General features: G+C 43.3%; 1 protein-coding gene across 2 annotated transcripts in view; it reads left to right on the top strand.

Moving 5' to 3' along the window:
• Positions 1-23,318, top strand: part of ETV6 (ETS variant transcription factor 6) — a 121,029-nt gene that overhangs the window by 89,339 nt on the left and 8,372 nt on the right. For both annotated transcript variants that reach the window (XM_054282009.1, XM_054282010.1), the window contains 3 exons: positions 3,673-3,837; positions 6,735-6,869; positions 11,339-11,881. In XM_054282009.1, coding sequence (XP_054137984.1) covers positions 3,673-3,837; positions 6,735-6,869; positions 11,339-11,881 — 843 coding nt within the window. The remainder of the gene's footprint in view (positions 1-3,672; positions 3,838-6,734; positions 6,870-11,338; positions 11,882-23,318) is intronic.

The following is a 23,318-nucleotide window of genomic DNA, read 5'->3' on the forward strand; positions in this document are numbered from 1 at the left end:
TGCTTGGAAACTGACAGAAGACAGAGAATACAATGGATCTCATAGAGTCAGATTTTGATGGTTTGCTTGACTTTGTCTAACCTGCTTTCAGCTGTTGAGTTCAGGAAGTTTTTGTTGTTGTTTATTTTTGCACTACACAGATAGGGAGACCATGATGGGGACTGCTTGCCAGATTTCAACCAGAGGTGCAAAGGCAGAGATGGGAGCAGAGCCAGGTCTGACTCTTAGGTCAAAAATCACCCTGGGAAGTCCATGGCCACCGAGAGGGCAGGCTAGTGGACAGGCAGCATCCCCCATGTCTGATCTGCACCTAGTGAAAGCAGCAAAAACTTCACACTGATTTCAGCAGTCAGTTCAGCAGGCAAAACTCTGCTCTCTTTTTGCAACACAGCTCTTGTTTTCCTCACTTTATTCTCCTTGGTAAATATCTTTGTTAGTTAAAGACAGTGCTGTTAGCTTCTGCAGAGAATAAAACCAGAGAGATAAAAAGAGCCTATTTTCCTCCACTGTGGGCATGACAATAAAAGAAGATGGAGAGAGGAAAATAAGAAACAGCATCCAGGGAAGAAAAATAGTATAAGTGGGATTAGGTTTTCTTCCATGGACAGTACAGGAAGGCATTTTCATTACCTACTGATAGCAGTGCACACTGTGCTGTAAAATCCCTTCAGCTGCAAAGCCAACCATCTCATGACCTTGTTTTCACAAAACCAACTACTTCTTCTTAAGAAGGGTCAAAGAAGGTGGCATTCAAGTTTAGTAGACACTGTACTGCTCATGTAAGAATTATTTTTTGAATGACAGTTTCTGAGGCACTTTTTAGCAGCACTGCTGTGCACCCCTAGAAAAGCCTCCTGTGACTGAACTGGTTCAGCCTCACAAAACAAATGGGCATGTGGTGGGGGCATGTTTTTTTGAGAAACTAACTTCCCAGGAAAGCAGCAGGGCAGGAAGGGAGGGAAGTGAGAGAACAAGAAATCCATCTAGGGAAAAGCAGTTTACTTATTTTATGGCACCTTATGTTTTCCAAACACAATGTAAGTATTTTAATTATGGGATCACCCCAGGGGTGGAGTGATGTGGCACATCCACCCACTCCGTTTAGCCATAGCCAAACTGTATTAGACTGGCTGCTTGCTGATTTCTCAGTAATTTCAAGCCAAGTGGTCCTGGGTCATATTACTTTGGGGCTTTTCTCGCAAGTCTCAGAGGTGCTACTGGAACCCAGCAGAGACCTCATTTGCAGTGTGAAGTGTTGGGTTCAGAGCTGCCAGCACAGCTCATGGGGCTGCTCCCAGTCTGTGCAACTTATTTGGATGTTCTGGGTCTAGCACTCATCAATCTAAAGCTCTCTTTGGACACAGTACTTTTGTACTAATTGAACAGAAGGCAAAAATGTGCTGTCACCTGCAGGTGGGAAGTGTTGATCTGTGTTTGTGCAGGGAAAGATTTATTTATTACATTGTTATCTGTAAGGGAGCACATACCTCATGGTGAAGTTATGGTACAACTCTGTCCTTGTCAGCCTGATTTTCACAGTGATGTTCTCTTTTGCTTAATGCTTCATCAGGTGAAGTACACATCAGAAGGCCAGTTAGATTTTCCACACAACAGTTCTCCTTTGGGCAATTCATTGCTTGCAGGGCATGGCAGAGAGGGAGGCAAAAGAAATCACACACGAGCATTTCAAGCACTCCTCAGATGGTCTTGTAAAACCCTTTCATATGTTGTGGTCTGCCTGCATCATGTCTCACCTTTCTCTTTTAGCTACAGCAACAGCCTGGGGTCTGGAGTGTATTTTCTGCAGGAACAGCCCTTAATTCAGCAGAAGATGAGCCTCACTCTGGCATTTTAGATGACAGTTTCCATGTCTCTGAGCAAATCTACACCTCACCCCAGTCCCTTCAAAAATAAAGGTCCTACAGAATTAGGGTCTTAATAAGCAGACCCTAATTCATAGGGGGAAGAGAATTTGATTGATAAATAATTAAAGGCTACTACTTGTTTCTATAGTACAATAGTATGCCACAGTTGAGAGCTAATGGAAATTCTTGCTATGGCCATGCAGGCATCCCTTCCTTAGGTCAGCTCTGACCCTTTCTCAGGCACAATCTCAATTCCTCTTCTGACAGAGATTCAGTTCTGTATGCAGCTGTGGCTTTGGGACTTTCCAAAGCCGTTGTCTGGGAATCTGGCAAAGCAGCAGAATGCAATTCACTTCATGTTACCTCTTGCTGAAACAGAAATAAAAGGGTTGCCTATCTGTTAAAGAAGTAAAAACCAAACCAAAACAAAAGTGGTACAGCTCTCTCAGGCTTCTTTTAGTGCTTGGTAGGAGGAGGGTAATCAGATCTCAGAGGATGGTGTGCCAGGAAGGAAATTTCTTCCCATGTGCAGTGTACAATCAGCCAGGTGCAATATGAGGAAGGGAGGTTCATCTTCCTCTGAAGCATAAGGTATTGGCTCCTGCCAGAGGCTGTGTACCAGAGATCTGATCAGATATGGCAAATTTTATGTTCCTGTGCACAGTGGGTAAGCTTTGTAGCAAGTCAAACAATGAGTCATCTCACGAGGGGGAAAGGAAAATAAAGCTTTTATCGCCCATTGGATTGGAGATAATCTCTCAACTTGGGTATAAACAGCTCTTCACTGTGCTGCCTTCTCTCCAGGGGAAGGAAGCTATTTTAAATTTGTGTGTAGAACAGATATTGAATTGTCATACCTCCCCAGCTCCTCTGCCTGGGCCCAATAAAGGTAGCAGGCAAAATGTCTTTGATAGTAATGTGGTTGGGCCTCTGTGGGTAAACACAATACCTAGGCTGTATAAGCTGTACAAGCTGGCTGGCAGAAAGGGAGTGCCAGATTCTCCTTGGCACCCTAGAAAATCTGTCCCCAAACCAAATATCCCTACTATTTTACTAAAAAATTGTCTACTCTCTTACATGGACGTAGTTCCAGTGGTAATATTTGCTTGCTATACAGGAAACACAGGCTAAAGCAGTGCCAAAGGGGGCACAGTCTTGGCCCTGGCTTTCCTCTCCATTGTGGGAATGGCACCTGCTCACAAAATGGCACCTGGAGAAGGGGTGGGCCTGTGTGAATGCACCTCTCTCCACAATACATGTGCTGATAATCACTCTGTTGCAGGGGCTGTATTCCAGCTGCCCTTCCTTACAGACCCCACCCCAGCCTCCTGGAGAGAAGCCATGGCTGTCTTGCCTTTGACAACTTTTCCTTTACATTATTCTTGATCCATGAATGTACAAGGGTGTGAAGAGAGAGCTTTCTGTAAAAGGAAGAGAGGATGTGCACACCAAGGATGGATGGCACCAAGGACTTTTCCTGCTGCTTGCTCTGCACATCAGAAGGAGCACGTGGAGGAAAATCCTTTTGCACAGTGGAAACCTGGAATGAAATAATGTCCTGTGAGCTTTCTTCAGGCTGCTGAGTCAGTTCTTGGTTCTCAGTATGTCTCAGATAAACCAAAGTGCCAAAGTATTTCGCAGTCCAGTGGTTGGAGTAATCCTATACCAACCTGACAGTGCTCTCCTTCCCTTTGCCCTGAGACTCTGTAGGTTATGCTGTGGGGAGCAAGGGGGGATTCAGTGATGTCTGCCTGTTCCTGTGCCTTGTCTCAGTTTGGTAACAGAACTGTGCTCTCTTTCTGCCCAGGTTTGCAGCCAGTTTACTGGAGCAGGGAAGATGTGGCCCAGTGGCTCCGGTGGGCAGAGAAGGAATTTTCCTTGAGGCCCATTGAGAGCAGCACCTTCGAGATGAACGGCAAAGCTCTGCTGCTCCTGACCAAAGAGGACTTTCGATACAGGTCCCCTCATTCAGGTGAGGATTACTCACAGAAGCTGTCATTGCAAAGAGAGAGAAAGCTGCAGCAAAAGCTGGAGAGGAGGAAATGGTCCCATTTGCTGAGGTGGACTGGGAAAGGGAGGGGAAAGGGAGGACAGAGACATTTGTATGAGACAAGGACTAAAAGGACAAAGAGAGAAGGAAATCCTGATACACCTGAGTTGTAGGTATATTTGAATGCAAATTCAAACCCAAACATCCAACCTGTTTATAGTTAAAACTCCCTGCAGAGCTCCCAGAAAGCGAGCTGCTCTGGCAGCATTTTGTGACTTCCAGCTCTTCCTGTAAAGGCTTATCTGTTCACAGACCCAACTCTAGCAGCAAGTCAATCAAGTACTCCAGCCTCTTTAAGCAGCCTGTATTAGCATTTTGCCTCCCAGTTGTCTTGGCTGAGGTGCTGCTAAAAGTGACTGCAAAACTCCTTCTTTGGGGACTTTGCCTCTGTTTAACAGCTCCTGTGGGTTTTGCTTTACTTTACCATATTCTCACATGTGCTGGAGTCCAGCCCTCAGCACAGCACAGACAGGTGTGTGAATCAGCCTGCCTATTGCTCAAATGATGTCTTCATTTATTCACAAAGGAGATTTAGAAATGTGTGTGTTGCCTGCCTGTATTTGTATCCCCCGTGGTCTGTCTGCTCCAGTTACACAGTCAGAGTAAGCCTCTGCCCTCCTTTGTCAGGGATGTTTAAATATGAGTTGTGGGCTTTGTTTTTTGTGACCACATGAGGTACTCCTGTTAAATAGAAAGGCTTGCACTTCAATCACTGTAGGTGATTAAAGAGCTTGGACCAAGTGGTGACAGAATTGCTGTGAGGAGGCTTCCAGTGCAAGGCTCACAAGGTGCAGGAGTACAGCTGGTGCTGCTGGGAACCAGCTGATAACCAAACTGTGGGGCTGATTCTGCACCAACCTACTTGGCCACTCTCCACAACCATCCTCCTGCAGAATCTGCCTCACAAACTGTTGCTTATGTTTAATATATATAAAGTTTTTTAAGGATGTGCTTCAAATCCAGGATGAATTTTGTATGGAAGAGCCCAAACATTAATGTCTGTTGTCACTGTAATACATTAGTGAGAACTAATGCCTAAAAAGTCTCCTTCTTTGTCCCTTTTTTTTTTTAATCTGGTACACCACTTGGTGTAAAAATTAGCCCTGCTTGAAGCAAAAAGAGTATTGAAAGCAGGGATGTGGGCAAGGACAGCAAGGGACACCTTTATATATGTTGTCTGCAACTCCCCTTACTGCTTGCAAGTTATGTTCTTGTGTGCTGTAAGGGCACTTGAAATAAGCAGGATTAAAAATCTTTCTAGGCTGGAAATAGAGTGTTCCCAGAGAAGAGCCTTTGACTTGCAAAATTTCACTTTATTCAGAAGGTTAAGCTGAATTTGGAATGAAATAACCCAGCTGAAGGCCTCCTCCCTTGCATTTTGTCTCTTCCTTCCCTCCAGGTATTCCCCACTGGTAATTAAACCTCATGGAGGTTATCTGAGTCAGTCCCTAAAAGTTGAGATAACTGTAGGTGAAGGGACATTAGCTCAGCATTTCCCAGAATTAACTGTACGTGAAATTGAAGAACTGTGAAATAATGTTTGCCACAGAGGCATTAAGTTTTTCCAGACTGAGGCCACATGAAAGCTGTATCATTTCCCCTGATGGTTAAAGCAGGAGAAAGGCATCACTCCCACAGTCTTGCCAAGAAAGGGGCTCACAGCTCCAACACTGTTCTGTTCAGGGCTGCCCAGGAGGGAGAGAGTACAAAACATTTTTCACCATCTTAACATTGCTGCATCTGGGTAATACAGAAATCTCAGCTATTTCATTAGGTAAAAAAAATCCCAAAAACACAGACAGCTTTATGGATGTTTTCACTAGTCTGTCCAGTTAATCAAAAGAAGCACAAATTTGCTACCTTATTGCTCTGAGTGTTACAGCACTAGTTATTTATGATGATGCCACTGTTGCATTCAGTGATGGAAATTATGTGGTAAAATCACTTTTTAGACTTTCATGTAACTGAGTGCTCAAGGCTTTGTTTTTAATTAGGCTTTCAGATATTGCAGTCACCTTTTAAAAATGCCCTAAAGTCACTGCTGAGACAGTAAAAGCAGCCTAGATGTTAAAAATAAAGGAAACAGAACTATGGAAAGCAGTATGACTTTAACTGTTTCACAGCAAGAAACTCAAGTTGCCCACAAATTAGAATATTGGCAATTTATACAGACAAGGTACAAGTGATACAATCTCATAGAAACTACTGAAAAAACCCCCATGTTTGAGAAAACTCTCCCAGAAAAAATCTAAGGTTTCCTAAATGAAGCTTCACTAATTTGGTTTACAGATAATATGTAATTGTTGCAGCCTGTTCCTCTGTAATATGAGCAGTGACAAACAAAAGAGCTGGCAGAATGAAAAGTCAAGAGACTTCCTAGCCTGTGATGTGCAATTTCACTTTGAAATGCACAACCAGTTACACCAGACCAAATGCACAAGTACCTTATGTGTTTGGTGTAGATGTTGGAATAAGGTCATCCATGCAAGATGAAATTTATAAAAAGCACAAAATAAGCAGTTAGTCCACTGATCTCCTGGATATTGTGGTGTTATGTTCCATTAAGGAAAGATACAGCAATGATGGTGCCAGGGAATGTTGTTCTGTTTTGCCACAGTCACACTCAGAGGTGTGATGTGCCTTTTTTCCCTTTCACAGGAGGACTTTGCATAGCAGTGAAATGCAGGATTTTACTGCTAGCATTTCTGGGTCTGAAAATAGCACCCAGGAGCCATGAATTCATGCATCAGATGGCTAAATGAGTCTTCTCATCAGTTATTTACATTTTCATTTCCTTTTTCCTGCTGTTTGTCTTTCAGGTGATGTTTTGTATGAACTCCTTCAGCAAATCCTGAAGCAAAGGAAAGCTCGGATGCTCTTCACACCCTTCTTCCACCCTGGGAACTCTATCCATGCTCAGCCAGAGGTCATATTGCACCAGAATCATGATGAAGGTAACTCTGTCTCATTCTTACAGGAGCTGCCTTTACAGAGCCAAATAGGAATTATGTCATTTTCTTGCCCCAAAGTTACTTAAATAAAGCTGTTCTGCTCTCTCTGACTCCACAGCTTTGGAACAATCAAATGGTCTAGTGAGTCAACAAGCCCTTCTCCATTTATCTCCTATTATTTTGTTCTGTTTCCAAAGCACCTTTAAAAGCTATGTCAGATACAGATTAAAAAGCAGAGCATTTTATTGACCCTATTGATTCATTTTTCCTCACTCCCAGTTAGGTAGACAAAGTTGCTTTGTGGACTTTTAGTATCCTGGAGATGCAGCTAAATGCAGTTGTTGGCAGGGCAAGGGAGGGCAGGCTCAGGGGGGAATATCCAGCTCCCAGTCACTTCACTGGCAGTCTGTCAGGACAGCATGCCAGAGCTCCTGGCACTGAGCCCATCACATGGCTCAGCTGTTGGCCTGGGTGAGCAATTCCTGGTGGGAGAAGTGGGCTTCTGCAGGTTTTCTCTCATTTTTACTATCAGAATTACTTGCTTAGTTCTAGTAGTGATGAAAAAAGTTCAGAGGTGATGAAAAAAGAATAGTTAAGTTTGTGGAATTGCTTATTTGGGCTTCTTCTACTGGAAAATGCAAGTGTGCTTCTTTTCACTGGAAAATTGAGGTTTTAATTTCTTTAAAAATACACATACTGAAGTACTTCTTGGATTTCTTGGGTATATCATAGAAAATATAAAACTCAAACATTTTCAGAAGTCCTTTCCACGAAAGTATCAGGCAGAAGAATATTTTTCAATTAAAAATGAATTCAGTTTTCAATTTAAAAATCGAGGAAAAAGTAGTGTTACTCCTTTTTTGAGTAAACAGGAGAAGAGAATATGAGTGAGTTAGGATGTCACCCTGGTCTCTGCTCACTGGAGAAAAGGTGTGCTTATCCTATTTGACATGAGTCTATTTCAGGATTCAACATGGGATTGCAAGAGAAGATTCAGGGGTGCTGTCAGACCTGTACAAGTTGCCTGTGGCCAGTCTGAGGTAGCCAGAGTCAAATGGCACCAGCAAAACCCTGAGACTGAGCCAAGAGCAGGACAGCAGCAGGTGGAAGAAGGACACTCCAAAGTGTTTCCACACAGCTGTGTAAATATTCCAGGTTAGCTGAGGTTCACTTGGCAGAGCTGAGCCAGAGACAGTTGCCCACTGTATTCAGACCATTAGCAAAATCTGTATTTTCCTCAAGCTTGGCCTTCACCCATGAGTGTTCCCACTCTAAATTTCAAACAGAAATACTAGCTGCTCTCTCAGACACTCCTACATTTAACATATGGAGCAACTTTGACTAGAGAGGATTTCACAGAGATAATCAGTTGGTTTCTCATGTGTGTCATTTAAAAAAATGTATTTTACAATCTAGTGATTAGGAAACAACTTCGATTTCTTCCTTACAATACTCTGGCTGCTGATAGCAGCACTGCTTTTCTCAGAGAACTCTGTGCTATTACTTAAAACTTCTCTTTATAATGACAAAAATTAGTTCTTGGTTTGCTGTGAGAGGAGCTTCAAAATAAGCAAAAGAAACTACAGCTTGCCTGCCACAAGACTGAGCAATCAAAAAACTCTATGCCAAAAATTTACAGGCAGGTGAATTTGTTTATTTTGACATTACTTCTTCTTCCTGTTTCACAAAGTCACTTGGGAGAAACTCTCACAATTGAGTTTTCATTTTGCCTCAGCAAAATACAACTTACTTACAAAAGGAGAATGAATGCAAGGAGCAGAACTTAACCCAGGCTAACTCACAGACAGTGACATTGGGGACAGATTTTACCCTGGCCCCATTTTGAGTGGTTAAACTTCACAGGTGATGTGTCTTTATTACAATCTCTCTTTACTGCAGTGATCTTTTCCATCTTCTGGCTCTTTTGCCTGTTTCCTAATGGATTATACTTATGATCCTGCTTTGAAATGCTTTCCCTCTAGTGGTTTCTTACTAGGCTTAAACAAAGGGGGTTTGGCTGTTAGAAATCAATTGACTGCAGTTCAGGATATTGGCTTGGAATGGGCTCTGTCCCTGCAGAGGGATGAGCAATGGAAAGTGAATTACCTTCATCTCCAGTGGTCCCTCTGACAGAGCTCTGAGTCACTGCATGGGATGCCATGCAGGAAGCTTTCACTGTCATTCCCTGCCCTTCTTTCAAGGCTAAGCAGAGTGCCAATCTTTGGGACTGTCATGCCAGCAATTGCTCACTCCCAAAGTGCAGCCCCACCCATCCCTGCATGGGTAGGTCAGCAAATTTCCTGGGAGGTGAATTTCCTTTCACAGCTTTGTCTTCAAGAAAAGACTGTTGCTCATTTGGAATGAAGATCCAGAGTGAATCCAGTGCTGCCTGAAATTATATACCATATGTGCTCAGCTTACAATCACCAGATGTGCCAAGGAACGAATGTGATGAGGATTTTATTCTGTTCAGGGTCATTTGTAGCAGTGCTGCTTAGAGCTGAGTTGGAATTGTTTTATGGCAAACAGCATCTTTGGCCATGAGGGGATTCTTTTGTTAAGTACTTTAAGAAAAAGATCTTGAAGGAAAGTGAACCATTAGTGTGTATCCATTTGTGGTGTTTCCTCTTCCTGCTTTTCCAAGAGTTCCTTGGTCTCTATTTTCTCTGTCCAGGTTCAGCATCACCATGGTTTGGAAGCAGACAGGTAGGAACACCTCTGTTTGGAGTTTCCCAGCTAATGTTTTCAGAGAGCTTGGTGAAAAGCACAGCAGAGCATTCCTTTCTACTTTAAAGTTAGGTGCTCTCTTCAGCCAAGGCATTAAATAAATAGGACAAACAACAGAATATTCTGGTCTGTATTTACAGGCCAAGAATGAGCCCAGTACATTTGAATGTACAGTGATGGGGGTGGATGGTCTCTAGAAGATAGGACGCAGTAAAATTTGGGATTTGATTTTCTTTCTGTTGTGGCAAAGAAAGGGGACTTTAAGGAAAGACAGCCACACAGGGTAGGTACAGTTGTAAATTTTCCCTCTTTGATCTTCATTTGGGCTATCCCACATTTGCTGGCCAGATTGTATTTAAAACTGTTTGGGTTTAAGCAAGAGCAATATATAGCTCTGGAGTTTCATGTCCTCCAGCTGTTCCACTGTATCTTGAACAGCCCTACAAGTGCATTTTTCTTGTCTGGGGCCACAGGTGTGTTTAATAAGTACTCTAGAGCAATGTAGGTTCTGCCTAAAATTCCAGGTTTTCCTGTAGCCTTTGGTGTTCTGGTACAGATGCTGTGTCACTGCCTGGCACTGCATTTTCTCAGGACCTGAGCTTTTCCTGTTCAGGTCTTGCCCTGAGTATGTGCTGATCCATCTCCTAATGCCTGCCTGGCTTCCAGAGCAGCAGGAGCCCTTCAGTCTTCACCTCAACAGGGTTTTCAAACAGGTATCACTGCCTTGGCAAGGCAGCAAGAGAATAATTTCATATTCAGAGAAAATGGAGTGAACAAACAGGCAGCCTCAAATAGGCAGCTACTTGTTTCAGTTGTTGACACGTACCCAGAAGTTTCCTTCTCTTATCACCCAAGGCTTTCAACAAACAGCACTGAAATTTGATCTTTGTTTTTTCTGATAAAAACCTGTTAGTCACTGTAGCTCTGGTGGTACTTTCCTCTTTGTCAGTAGTTTCCCAAGTCAAAATTGATGGCCTTAGCTAACCTGAAAGTCTACACTGGCAAAAATTTTAATTTAATGAGAGGATTGTTAGTGATTTATCTCCCTACTAGTGTTAAGCATCACAGCTGGGAAAGTGTGTTCATGCAAAAGTGTTGCTAGAAGTCCTCCTGCTGAAGACATGTAAGTGCTTATGTGGGGCATTCCATCAGTAGACACTACAGACTAAGTAGAAGAAGATGAAAATGTCCTTATGAAGATGTAACATGCTCTTTAAATTAAGGCAGGGATAAAGTAGAGGGTTTCATAAAGAGCTTCCTACCAGCTGGGCTTTTTAAACAACCCAGTTCATATTTCAGACTGAGTTATTCTTGACCTTGACCTAAGCCTCTACCATCTAAAACTTAATACCCAGTACTTTCCTGGAGACATTTTCCCTTTTTTTCTTTCCCTTCTGCCTTAAAGTGCTCATTATGGTAGTAAGAGCAATGACACAGAGAGGCATGAATGGCAGGGGAAGAATTTCAAAAAAATTGTGCAGAAACCCATTTTCTTCACAAGTATTCATTCAGCTCCTCAAAACGGAATTTCTCTTAGTGTGTTTCCCAAGGAACTGTTTTAACATGGTGGTGGAGGGAGATGGTTTTCACTGTTTTCATTCTGTGTAGAAATAATAACTATCTGCATTTATGCAGAACTTTACTGATCACACAAATAAAAAACATTTACAAGTCGTCAGCAGTAGATCCTACACCTCGATCACAACAGACAATCTGTATTTTGGGGCCGTTTTTTTCCTCCACAGATGGCTTTGTGCAGAGAACCCCGAGGCCATCTGCAGAAGCAGTCCACCACAACCCCCCAACCATTGAACTGTTGCATCGCTCGCGGTCGCCCATCACCAACAACCACCGTCCATCGCCAGACCCCGACCAGCGCCCGCTCAAGTCCCCCATGGACAGCACCCTGCGCCGCCTGTCCCCGGCCGACAGGATGCCAGGGACAAGGCACCAGCATGAGAACAACCAGCAGGAGCCCTATCCTCTCTCAGTGTCCCCAATAGAAAACAACCACTGCCCGCCTCCTTCCGAGGTGCTCCAGAAGCCCTCCAGCCCTCGCCAGGAGAACACCAGGGTCATCCAGCTGATGCCCAGCCCAATCATGCATCCTTTGATACTGAACCCCAGGCACTCCGATTTCAAACCACCGAGGTTGTCTGAGGATGGGCTGCACAGGGATGTGAAGCCCATCAACCTGTCCCACCGAGAAGAGTTAGCTTACATGAACCACATCATGGTGTCTGTCTCCCCTCCCGAGGACCACGCCATGCCCATCGGCAGGATAGCAGGTAAGGGACATTGTTCTACAGGCTACACCAGAGCTGGGGCTCTTCATTCATAACTAACCATGCTTTGTTTTAAGGGTTTCTTCTTTCCTTTTGCTACTCTGTGACATCAAGAGTTTACTGGCATTGTGCAAGTTTCACTACATCTGTGGCTTAGGCAGTACAGTATTAATAAATGAGTTTCATGACAGGTAAGCAGAGGTGCAGAATGACTTGTCTGTGACCACAGAATGTGTAATTGCTATTGAAACATTTGCATCCTGGCACTTGCTACCTCTCCACCCACTACCAATCCATTCATTTCCCAAGATACCTATCTCTGAAGCCTTGCTCTGCAACGAGAGAATTTTCCAAGAGTTCCATTCACATTAGTGTCCAGCCCTGTGGAAATGAAGAAACCCTCTGTCAGTGGCTTTTGAAATAATGCAGTGTCAAGGCCATTATGAAGCTGGCAGGACTAATGAAATACCACCTCAGAGTCCTACTTCATAGCCTTTCCTGGGCTCCTCACATCAGGACTGTCCCTTTTTACAGAAACGAGGTTGGCTTTGTCCCACACAAACCACAGGCATTGTCTCACTTTTGTTATCGTAAATAACTGACATCACAACCACTGAATCAGGAAGCTGAGGTTACAGAAAATGTTTCTTGTACTCCAAAGGGAACTGTAAACAGGGAGAGGGGGAAGAGGAATCCAACCACTTCAGAAATACGCTGAATACCCCAGTAACCAATTTCTTTTGAGAGATGCAAATGCACACCACACCCAGAAAGATTCCACGCAGTTGTGTCAGCAGTGACCTGATGTGATCCCCAGCTCCTGTGAGGTGTTACACTTGTCCACAGAGCTACAAACACCTTGTTCTTTTTTGTCCTTACATGCCTTAAATTTGTTACAGATGTGGTGCTGCCTCAGTTTTAATGAGGAAGATTTTCTGTTTTCTTAAGATTTGCCACTTTAAATTCCAAAGATACATATCTTACTATCTAGTCAAGATCAAGCACAGCAAGGACCATGATCCTTTCGCTAACAGAAGGATGAGTTACAGAAATTAATCCTTTGACATTTTTGCCAGGCTGACATTTGTCTCTCTCCTTTTGATTTTTATTACCCACAAAATTCTCAGCAAGTTAATAAATATGCTTAAAGTTATGGCAGAGAAAATACCCTACTGGTCTCATGACTGGAGATTTCCTTCCCAGAAAGTGTTATTGGGAGATCAAGGCAGTTAATTTTTATTTTCCAGAAGAAAACATTCTTTAAGAATAAACCCTAGTCTGAAATAATGTAAGAAATAATATGGAGAGTATGCGGTGGTGTAATTTTCCTACTTTACTCTTAGGAATTTTCTTACATGGTTGGGAATCTTTGGTTTCTGCACGTTGTGCAGTGGGTCCAGTGACACCAGCCCCAGTAATTCCCATATCCTATCTATCCCTATGTGGTTTGCAGTGCAACAGAGCCCAAGCCCTTGGAAATCTGGCCTAACACAGTTGCTTGGCAAGTATGTGTAGCCATGAAAAATGTTTTCCAAAAGCTAAACCTGTAGATTTAGGTGCTTTCACCTTCAGGCACATGTTTTGGCTGAGACCCACAAGCAAAGGTGGCATACCTCAAATAGCTGGTGAATTATTTAATGCCAGAAAAACCTGGAGTGTGTTCAAGCCTTTGGTTCAGGTGAGGGCAGTGTTTTATGGCCCAGGGTTGGGGAATTACAGAGCTCATGGTTAGATAGATTAGATTTCTGCTGATAAATTGGCCAGTGTACTTCCATCAGTGCCCAAGTCCTTTAATTGTAAAAGCTCACATGGCTCATTTGCTGCACAGGTACAAGCCACTGCTTCTCTGCTTGGATTGTAATGGCCCCTGAACTGTAGACACACCCTCCAAAGAGCTCACAGCTAATTTATAGGTGATAAAAACTGGATTACTACCAAGCATTTAGACAGCCCGTGCTTCGTGCCTGATGTTAACTTCACTGGAGCTGTTGAATTCAATACTTAGGCCCCCTGGAAAGAAAATAGCTTTCTACCTGCTTCCCACCCATCTCTCAGCTCTTGCCAATAAGTGTTTTATTTTTTATGTCATCATAAATGTGTTTTTCATCTCAGTGTCCTCACCTTTACTGCCATAGTTAAGATGGAAGTGCTTGACCAGCCATGCCTGCCACTTCAGTGTGAGAGAGACCATGAAAGGTGTGAGATGTGGCTCTGAAACTGCAAATGTACATCAGTGCAGATGAATTCTTCAAAGGGGCTTTTTAGAGATCACTGGCATTATCCATTTTCTTGATGAGGATGACTGATGGGCTGGGCAGTGAAAAGATTTACCAGTAGTCCAGTGCCAGAGCTGAGTACTCAACTGCTTACCTTGGTGAGAAGAGCCTTGACTTCCTATGGCTTAACCACTTGGATGCAGGTGATTTTCAGGGAGATGGTGATGAGGAGCTGCTAGGGAAGCCTGGTAGGCTGCTGACTAAAACCTTAGGCTGTGCTCCAGAACATCTTCTGTTCCCAGCTCAGATGTTTTATATTGTACAAAATTTTTCCCTGGACTTAAGACACCTAACAGCCTCATGAATCTTAGTTGTAGATTGAATGTGGTTTTAAATGCAGCATGCAATTACTTGGTGCTGAGAAAGAAAATAATGTTTTTGCTTGCTGCTATACGCAATGCTCTCTTTTCAGGAGGTCGATCAATAAAGCTCTGGACTTTCTGTCAGACAAAACAATGACCTCTACTCACTGGCTGACTAATCTTTCCTACCTTTTTATGTAATACCATTTTTCAAAATATTAATTTTACTGGTAAAGCACTTTCCCTTTTACAGCAAAGGATTTCAAGTTGAAGGTCTTATTATCTTTTCATCTGAGGCCATTTAACACTTTTCTAGCAAAGCCAGAGGCATAAAGTATCTTTATATTACTCATTAAGGTCACATATATTATTCATTATTGGCTAGAGTTGATTTTGAGAATAGTGGTTAGCTATCTTCTCAACACAATGTGCACAAGTCTTTTGCATAACTTTGTCAGAACTGGAGGTCATCATGTTGAGATGACCAAGAAGCAAGTTTGCATCCCCTGTAAATACACCAGGCAAGGGATAAACAAAGTAACTCAGGCATCAGTAGTCATCTACTTAACAGCATGTGAAAATATGAAAACTATTAAAAACTCCCCTCAAAGGGGGAGTTCAGCAGAGCAGTGTAATGGAGAGTTTTCCCTACTGGAACTGCTAATTTAAAGCTGCAACACTTTTGGTAGTCAAGTCCTAACTTGGACTCTAGCAAGCAGATTCTATATATGGCTTACTATTTCTCAGTAGTCAATCTTGGTTCCCCACAAACTATCTCCAAGGATATCTCTCCCTGTGGCATGAAAATAGATACCTTTTTTTCCTTTTTTCTTTTTTTCTTTCTTTTTTTTTTTTTTTTACACAATTGCAGTTTAAATCAAGATTAAATTAGCCCTTCTGCAGTTTGGAAATTCTACTCCCCGTGAACCTCAGACTGTGAAGGTTTTGTTATCAAGGATTTTAGGGCTTTGATATCTTGTAAAAGGTACTTCCCCAAGGTGCAAGAGGCAGTTATGGGACTATCCAACTATAACAGGATTGGTTTCATCCTAACCTTTATCACATAGAGGTTGTCTTAGAAACATCCAAATTAAGGTAATGACATGGTGGTATTTATCTCACTATTGATTTCTTAAAACTCACTAATACAATTCTAGATATTTCTTGTTAGGGGGAATACATTGCTGAGCAGGTCCCTGAGATTTCCAGCTCCCGATGTCTTTTTCTGTAGCAGCTCTAGGACTGAAAGACTTGTTCACTAATCCACAGCATGCTGAAATCTGAAGGCAGTTGAGTCCTGTGCCTGGTGTTATCTATTGGCTGCTCTTATCAGCTGGGTTACCTTAGCAACTGGGCTGTATCTGACTTTATGAGCTGCTGGATTTGTTTCTTCCCCTTCAGGAGTGTGAGGAAAAGCCAGGCAATGTTTAAACTGTTGGGAGCACATTGTCACTGTGTTGGTTAGGCCCATAAAGCCATGGACTGCAGTTGGAATGAGGATGGACAGGATTCCTGCCCTGCTGAAGTCGTGACAGGGGGCTGCCTCCAGACTTGCTCCTGGTTTACCTCAGCCTCTCACTGTGTCACACATCCTCAGAGTGCAGGGTGTAGCATGAGCCCCATGGACCTGTGGCAAGGCACGTGTAAGTGGCATCTCAATAAAAACAGTCTGATGGCCAAAACCAAAAATGCAGTCCCATGGTAAGAGCCCATCAGCCATGAATGACTCAATTCTGCTGAAATCTACAGAGCAGCACCTGGGATGGGTGTAGGCTCTGAGCATGGGGAGGTCTTCCAAAGGGGTTTGATTGTTTGGTGTGGGAATAGAGTTTGGAGGGGGAACACAATCATGGATTCTCCTCCTTTGTTGGAAAAAATTACTTCTGTGGGAGGGGGAAAGACAGGAAGGGACACTGGAATACCCCTTTCACAAATACAGTGCTTTAAAAAAGTGCAAATCAACTGGTATTTTTTTCTGTTTATACTCTGGAAAGTATAAATGAGGATAAGAAAAGCTCAGCTGACTGAGCTGTCAGATTTGTAGCAATAGACATTTAAACATGAGAAGACACCAAACTTCAAACCACTGCACCACAGCAGTGTCTCCTCACTACTTAGCTACTAGGACCAGAGCCCCAGTGCCCATGGCTGCTCCAGATGTGTCCATGGGACATTTACAACTGTGTCACATCATAGGATAATCTGGGGTTTTTTTTTACCACATTGGTTTATTATTGATAATGTGTTACAACACATTAGTTTCTTTTTCTTTCTGTACAAAACAGAGGCAGTTTGCTATGCAATGGCATATGCTGGATGGTAGGGAGGGAGGGAGGGTGGGAATGGAGGCACAGTTATGTCTCTGTAGTGAAGAGAGTAAAAACCAGCATCAAAGCACAACTTAGTTACAGGTTTTGTAACTGATACCATTAGCCCTCACAGAAGGGCTGGAAAAATGATGAAAAAGTTAATAATGGGTATTATTGAAAGATATTTAAAGAATAATGGAGACATTAGGCACAGACAGTAACAAAGGTAAATTTCTTTTAACTAATTTGCTATCTTGGTATGGTAAGGTCACCCAGCTAGTGGATTGAGGGAAGGTGGTGGGTATAGTTCTGCATTTTAAGGAAGGCTTTTGGTGCTGCCCCTCACAGCAGGGTGGAGTTGCATGGCTGTGGGATGAGCAGGTTCCCACTACACTGGGTAAAGAACTGTCTGAGGGCAGGACTCAGGGAGTTGTAGTGCATGGGGCCACATCTGGCTGGCAGTGTCCCACAGGACTGTTCCACAGGGCTGTTCCACAGGGCTCACTTCTGGGGACAGTCCTGTTCAATGTATTTATCAGCAATCTAGATGCAGAACTTGAATGCACCTTTAGCAATTTTACTGATGGTACAAGAGTGGGGAGATGCTGTTGGCTCTCTTGAGGGACAAGATGCCTTGGAGAGGGGTCTGTATAGATTGGAGCATGGGGCTGTGGTTGATGAGATGAAATCTGACTACTCCAGCTGAAAGATTCTGCACCTTGGGTGGAGCAGTGCTGGTCACAGATAGAAATGGGGAGAGAAATGTCTGGGGAGCATCCCTGCACAGGGGGATCTGGGGGTGCTGGTCAACACCAGGCTCACCATGAGTCAGCAGGAGGGCAAACCACATCTGGGGTGTATCAAACACACAGCTGATTTCAGGACAGCACATAGCATTGCTAGTACCATTGGAGCCTACCTGTGTACCCACCTGAGACTGCCAGGGCTGTCTTCTCCACTGTCCTGAGTGATGAACCCAGCAGGATGTGAAGTGGCTGGTGGGGCTCTGGTGACACACAGACTTTGGGGGGCAGCTCTGACAGGATGGTTGCAGCAGCTGAGCAATTTGAAGTTACAAACAGGCCGCCTGGAGAAAGCCAAAGCATTGGTTCATGTTGGCAGTTCTGAGTTGTAAGTGGTAGGAGTTCTGGTAGTAGCTGTTTTCCAGGGAACTGACCTTTCTTCCTGTAGGGCAGCAGCTCATGCAGACAGATTGGAGCCCTGCAAGAACATGAAAATCCTGGTGTAATGCTGGCCTGTCACTTCCATTTGGATATGACAATGATAATGTATACTTTTACATTTCCACTACATGCTATGTCTCTTGGAGCCCCTGTGGAAAGCCAGACTGCTGGAGAGACTGAAGTGTGGATGAGTCAAGCTCATAGAGCTCATATTCATAGGAGTTTTCATTATAACCTTGAGAGTATTGAGAGCTCATATTCATAGGAATTTTCATTATAACCTTAACACGGCATTAACAATTAATTTGGGCATGAAAGTGGGCCTTCCCTGCCAATTTAACTAATGACACTTAACTCTAACAGTGGGTGAATAGCAATGGCTTGGATAGGTGGTTGTAGATTTTCTGTGAAGTGTGTTGCTTCACAGCTGTCTCATTCTTACTGCACAGTTACAGGAGCAGAAATTTCATCTTGGCTTGTTCAGGTCTACTCAAAAGCCAGGACTGACCAAGCCAGAGGAAAGCTCAGGTGTTTAGATTTCATTCTTCTCATTACTGTACTGTAGCATCCATTTGCATCCCATGGCTAGGCAGATAAGTGGCTTCACAGTACCCTAAGCATCCCTTGGGGTCAGCAGGATGTTACACTGTCTTTTAAGAAATTTGCCTTTTAATGGAAACAGATCCCTTATTTTCCCTGTGTAGTGCACACTTCCTTCAGGCTAGAGTTGTTTCAGTAATTCAGATTTTCTTCTACAAAGCAAACTTGGATCACTTTGAATCCTCTTAGTTAAACCAGGAGAGAACACTGTTTGTTTACAGTGTTGACACTTCAGTGTCTCCAGAGACAGGCTTGTTTAAATCTGGCTTTAATACCAATCACTTACAAGAACACACATCAGTTTATGTTCCTTAAAATGCAAACATTAAACTGGTAGGGCTGTTCTCCATCTCAAAGGGAAGGGAAGGGAAGGGAAGGGAAGGGAAGGGAAGGGAAGGGAAGGGAAGGGAAGGGAAGGGAAGGGAAGGGAAGGGAAGGGAAGGGAAGGTTTGGCCATGTCTCAATGTGGAGTTTTAACCCCAAGAGGGGAAGGTCACATCTCTGTTTTTGGCAAGGGACCAATCAGAAGTCACCAGTTCATGGCTTATGAAGTCCCTTCAGGAGGGACTTCCCAGGAACAAACCAGGAGCTGTGTCCTCCAGCCATGCTTGCACCTCCCACAGTACTCTGGGCTTTCTGAGAGAGCACAGAAGTGAGGTTCATAGGGAGCAATCTATCACAGACAGTGATTTTCTGCACTTGGAAAAAAACAGAAGTCTAAACCTAAGACTGAACTGTCAGAAGATAGTAGAGATTCTCACATTGTGGGGTTAAAAATTATTGCCCTTGTTGGAAATGCCTTTGCCGCAATTAAGTAATTCCTGCTTTTGCCAGCTTCTCTAAAGTACAATTCTGAAGGTAAAACATCATTCTTAATTGTTAAAATCCCATCATTAATGTGTTTGGCTGGTTTTCTGATGTCAAAGAGGTTGTGAGGTGTTTGTAAGAAGTGCATGTGAACAGGCAGAGGTTGAATTTCTTTTCCAGTCATTGCCTCTCATGAGCAGTAAAGCTGAGGAAAAGCCACAGGAGAATCAGACGCAGGTTTCTTTAGCAGGAGTCTTTTCTGCCATTGTGGAGGAGCAGGAAAAGAACAGTACTTGAAGATAACACTGAAAATGCCCATCTGTTTGGTGGGGATGGGGAGATGGAGCAGAAGAGGAGAGGAAAAAAATAGAAAGAATACAGTATTTTTTGTAAAGACAGATACAACTGTCTTTAGCTTTCAAAGTCTTCATCTATCCAATGGTCTGTGATCCATCTATTACACATTCCTTGTAATTTCAGTGCTCTTTTCTACAACCACATGAGGTGAATTTTGGATCCTCCTTCCCTGTACAAGTTTTTATTGCCAAAGACAGAGCTTGGCCTCATCTTGCTCTGTTATTTTTACAACCTCACAGTACAACTGTTAGCAGCATGACTGTCTCAGGTTTCCTCTCTCCTTCTGCCTGATCTCCCACTTAGTGTTTGGGTACAAGGCAGAAGCAACATGTAACTGTTGTATTGTGTGATCTGGCAACCTCTTTGCTCAGCCCCAGCTTGAATTTACTGAGCTGAACAAACAGTTGTCTGTCAGGAGGTTTCTCCACACAAAAACATTGGCTTTGCTGTACCAGCTTACCATCCTGCTTCCAGCAGCAACAGAAAGAAAACTATTTTCCCTCAGTGACCTGGACATGGATTAACAGACATTGATGACCAGGATGCTCCATCTCAGGAGTGGTCAGTGCTCCCCCAGGCCTCAGAGCCATTTGAAACCTTAACCATGAGACTTGGTTGCTTTTTTCTTTTGGTTTTCTCTGCTAAAATGATAGATCTTGAGGCTGGACTGTATCTCAACACAGCAAAATGCTCCTGCAGCATGTCTGTTAAGGAACTCCCCAGTCAGACCATTCCTGGGACTCTGACAGTGGCATTCCTGAGGTCAGAGACTTTCTGGGACTGAAAGCCCTTCCCCAGCTCCAGTGACTGTGAATTACATCAGTTCATCATTCTGACACCATGGGCATCACCATGTTGTCTTCACACACACTTCAGGTGTACTTAGAGAAACTGGAGTGCCAGAGAACTTCCAGGGTTCTGTTCATGAGTTTCAGTTGTGAACAGCCATTGTTTGCTGCACTCTGAACAAATGCAGCTGAAGCACAAATAAACTTGTAAAATAAATGGGGCTGAGCTTGGGGAACTCTTCAGCTGGTAGAAATCACAGAACCATTGAAGTCAAATGATATCATGCTGGAGAGATTTTAGGCTAACCTACACAGCAAGGGGTAAGGCCTCAGCTGATGTCAGAGGGAGTATGACAACATTCCTTTGGCATCTCTTCCTGTGTGGAGCCATGTTGGGCTCCAGGGCAGTCATCAGCCAGATCAAACACTTTTTATATAATGCTCTCCAGTGCAAGATGTGGGTGGGTCTCACAAAACATTTCTGTGGTTACAGAGGGTTTTGGTAGTTACTTCATGAAGAGGGCCAGCTCTGCACCATGGGTCCCATTTAAACAACAGAGGGCTTAGATAGAGAGTGTGCTTTAAGGAATATTTCAGTGATGGAGAATGTTATATCCTGAACAAAAGAGGTCTTTAGCATGCCTATATTGTTAACAGCATTATTTAGTCCTAGGGAGCACAGATGTGAGACCTCTCACTACTGCAACATGAAGATGACCTTGGCCAAATGATACTGGAGAAGTCATTTGTAATGGCTGGACAAATATCAAAATACTAGGAACCTAAGATCCATAATGTTTCATTTACAGATCATTCTGAGATGGTATTTCAATTCTAAGGGATATTTATTACTATCATATAGCTATTAGGAAGTATTTATATGCTGGTATTCTTTAGGTGTGTATTCAGAAGACTCTGCCTAATCAATTAATAATAACATGGTTTTTATTAGCAGGAGTGGGAAACTGCTGCCTCTTGCACATGTAGGGCAGTGCTTATGGCAGACAATCTGAGAACCAGCTAAGCACTCTCCACCTTATCACTACCTTGTACATAACTGTAAAAGTCCCTCTGGAAGCATTAGCCAGGTTGTAGCCATACCTCTCCATTTGAAGCTGCAGTTTGCCCTAATTCCCAGCTAATTACACAGCTCAGACTTGCTCAGTATTACAGCTGAGAAAATGGTAGAGCATGAAAGTGCCAGTGTTTAGGAGCCCTTTCCATATTGATGAGGCCATTCACCCACTCCCAACTACATCACCTTAAAGCCTCTCAGTCCCAACTCTATCTGCTGCAGAACATGCAAAGTTCAACCATTTGAGTTCACTTTAAAAAAAAAGTTTGTGTGTGCTAGGGGGAAATTATGTTTCCCTGTGCTAGGGAGGCATAGTTGCTTTCTAAGTAAGCTTATTTTAGCCAAAAGGCAGGAAATCACAGCATGCTCAAACAATTTAGGTACCAGCCCTGACTCAACTCCCTGATTGAATCTCCCACACTTCTAAACTTGCTTGGCCTCAGTAGCATCCATGTGCTTTTTGCTATTATTCACTAGCCAGCACACACCCCTCATGCAGCAGGTCCTTCAGAGGCCTTCTGACAGCCAAGGAGGAGATTGAATCTTCATGGAGCCATTTCCACCATCCAGACTTCCCTCATACAAGTGATTGACATTTACAAAACAACCAGCCACGTACAAGTCCTTCTCTCCATTTCCTCTGACCTTCCTAAAAATATTTTTGACCTTCCTGGAAAATGCAACTTTCTGTATCACAGAATCATAGAGAATCCTGAGCTGGAAGGCACCCACAAGGATCATCAAACCACTGCTGGCCCAGCACAGAGCAGCCCAAGAATCCCACCCTGTGCCTGAGCACGTTTTCTGTCATTTCCAGCAGCATTTTGTGGAGGTGCCTCTTTTCCTAGCAGAGAAGCTCCTTTTAAAAGCATTTTCTAGTATCACCTCTTCTTGGGTTTTGACCAATTTCACAGGCTTGCAGATGGGCTCTGCTATAATCCAAGCTCTAAGAGTTCCCAGATAGCCTGGACTCATTGTCTCTAATGTCCTGTTAAAGATGGTCTCTGCTGGTAAATTATTTAATTAGTGATCCTCTGTCAGTCAGGAGAACGCTCCACACCTTGTATGTTTTACTGTGCAATCTGTGGAGAAAGATATGTATGGCAACCATTTGTGGTTAAAAACAAACAAAACCCCTTGAGTGCCAAGTTCCTAAAGGAGTCCCAAGTGAAAGTAGAAGGAAGCAAAGCTGCTCTAGGTCCTGTGCAGGCAGAGCTCATACACAGCTAAAGCAAAGCATCAGCTGCTGCAAGGTAACTAACTTGTGCTTGGAGCTCTCAGCTCTGGGGAGAAGAAATGCAGTGAGCCTCAATCTTTCCTACTGGTGTTTAATGCCTTTTGTTTCCTATTTCCTTGAGACACAGTTACCACAGTTGCCCTGATGCTCAGTAAATTACTGCAACTGAGCCATATATCTGAATTTGCTGATAGACAGCCATATGGTTTGAAATCAAGTCTTTAAGTGGTGGTAGGAACCAAGCAGAGTTTTCAAGGATTTTCAGTTTTATTGTTGAAGCAAACTGCAGTCTCAGATACTTGGGTGGTTGGGGTTTTTTGTGAATTCCACCAGCCTGCTAAATACCTCTGCAAGTCTGAGCAGCTCAGTCAGTTGAGAATATGGGATGGGGCCCTTGATCGCTTGGGATTTTTCTTGTGAAGATCTCAACATGCAGATCTGTTTGTCTCATTTGAAGTGTGTTGATATTCAAGCTTTGCCTAAAAACTAAGTGAAAAATAAAAAA

This window comes from Melozone crissalis, unplaced genomic scaffold (assembly GCF_028551555.1).
Source record: "Melozone crissalis strain CALT ecotype California unplaced genomic scaffold, PUWL_Pcris_2 ptg000033l_1, whole genome shotgun sequence".
In the NCBI taxonomy this organism is placed as follows: Eukaryota; Metazoa; Chordata; class Aves; order Passeriformes; family Passerellidae; genus Melozone; species Melozone crissalis.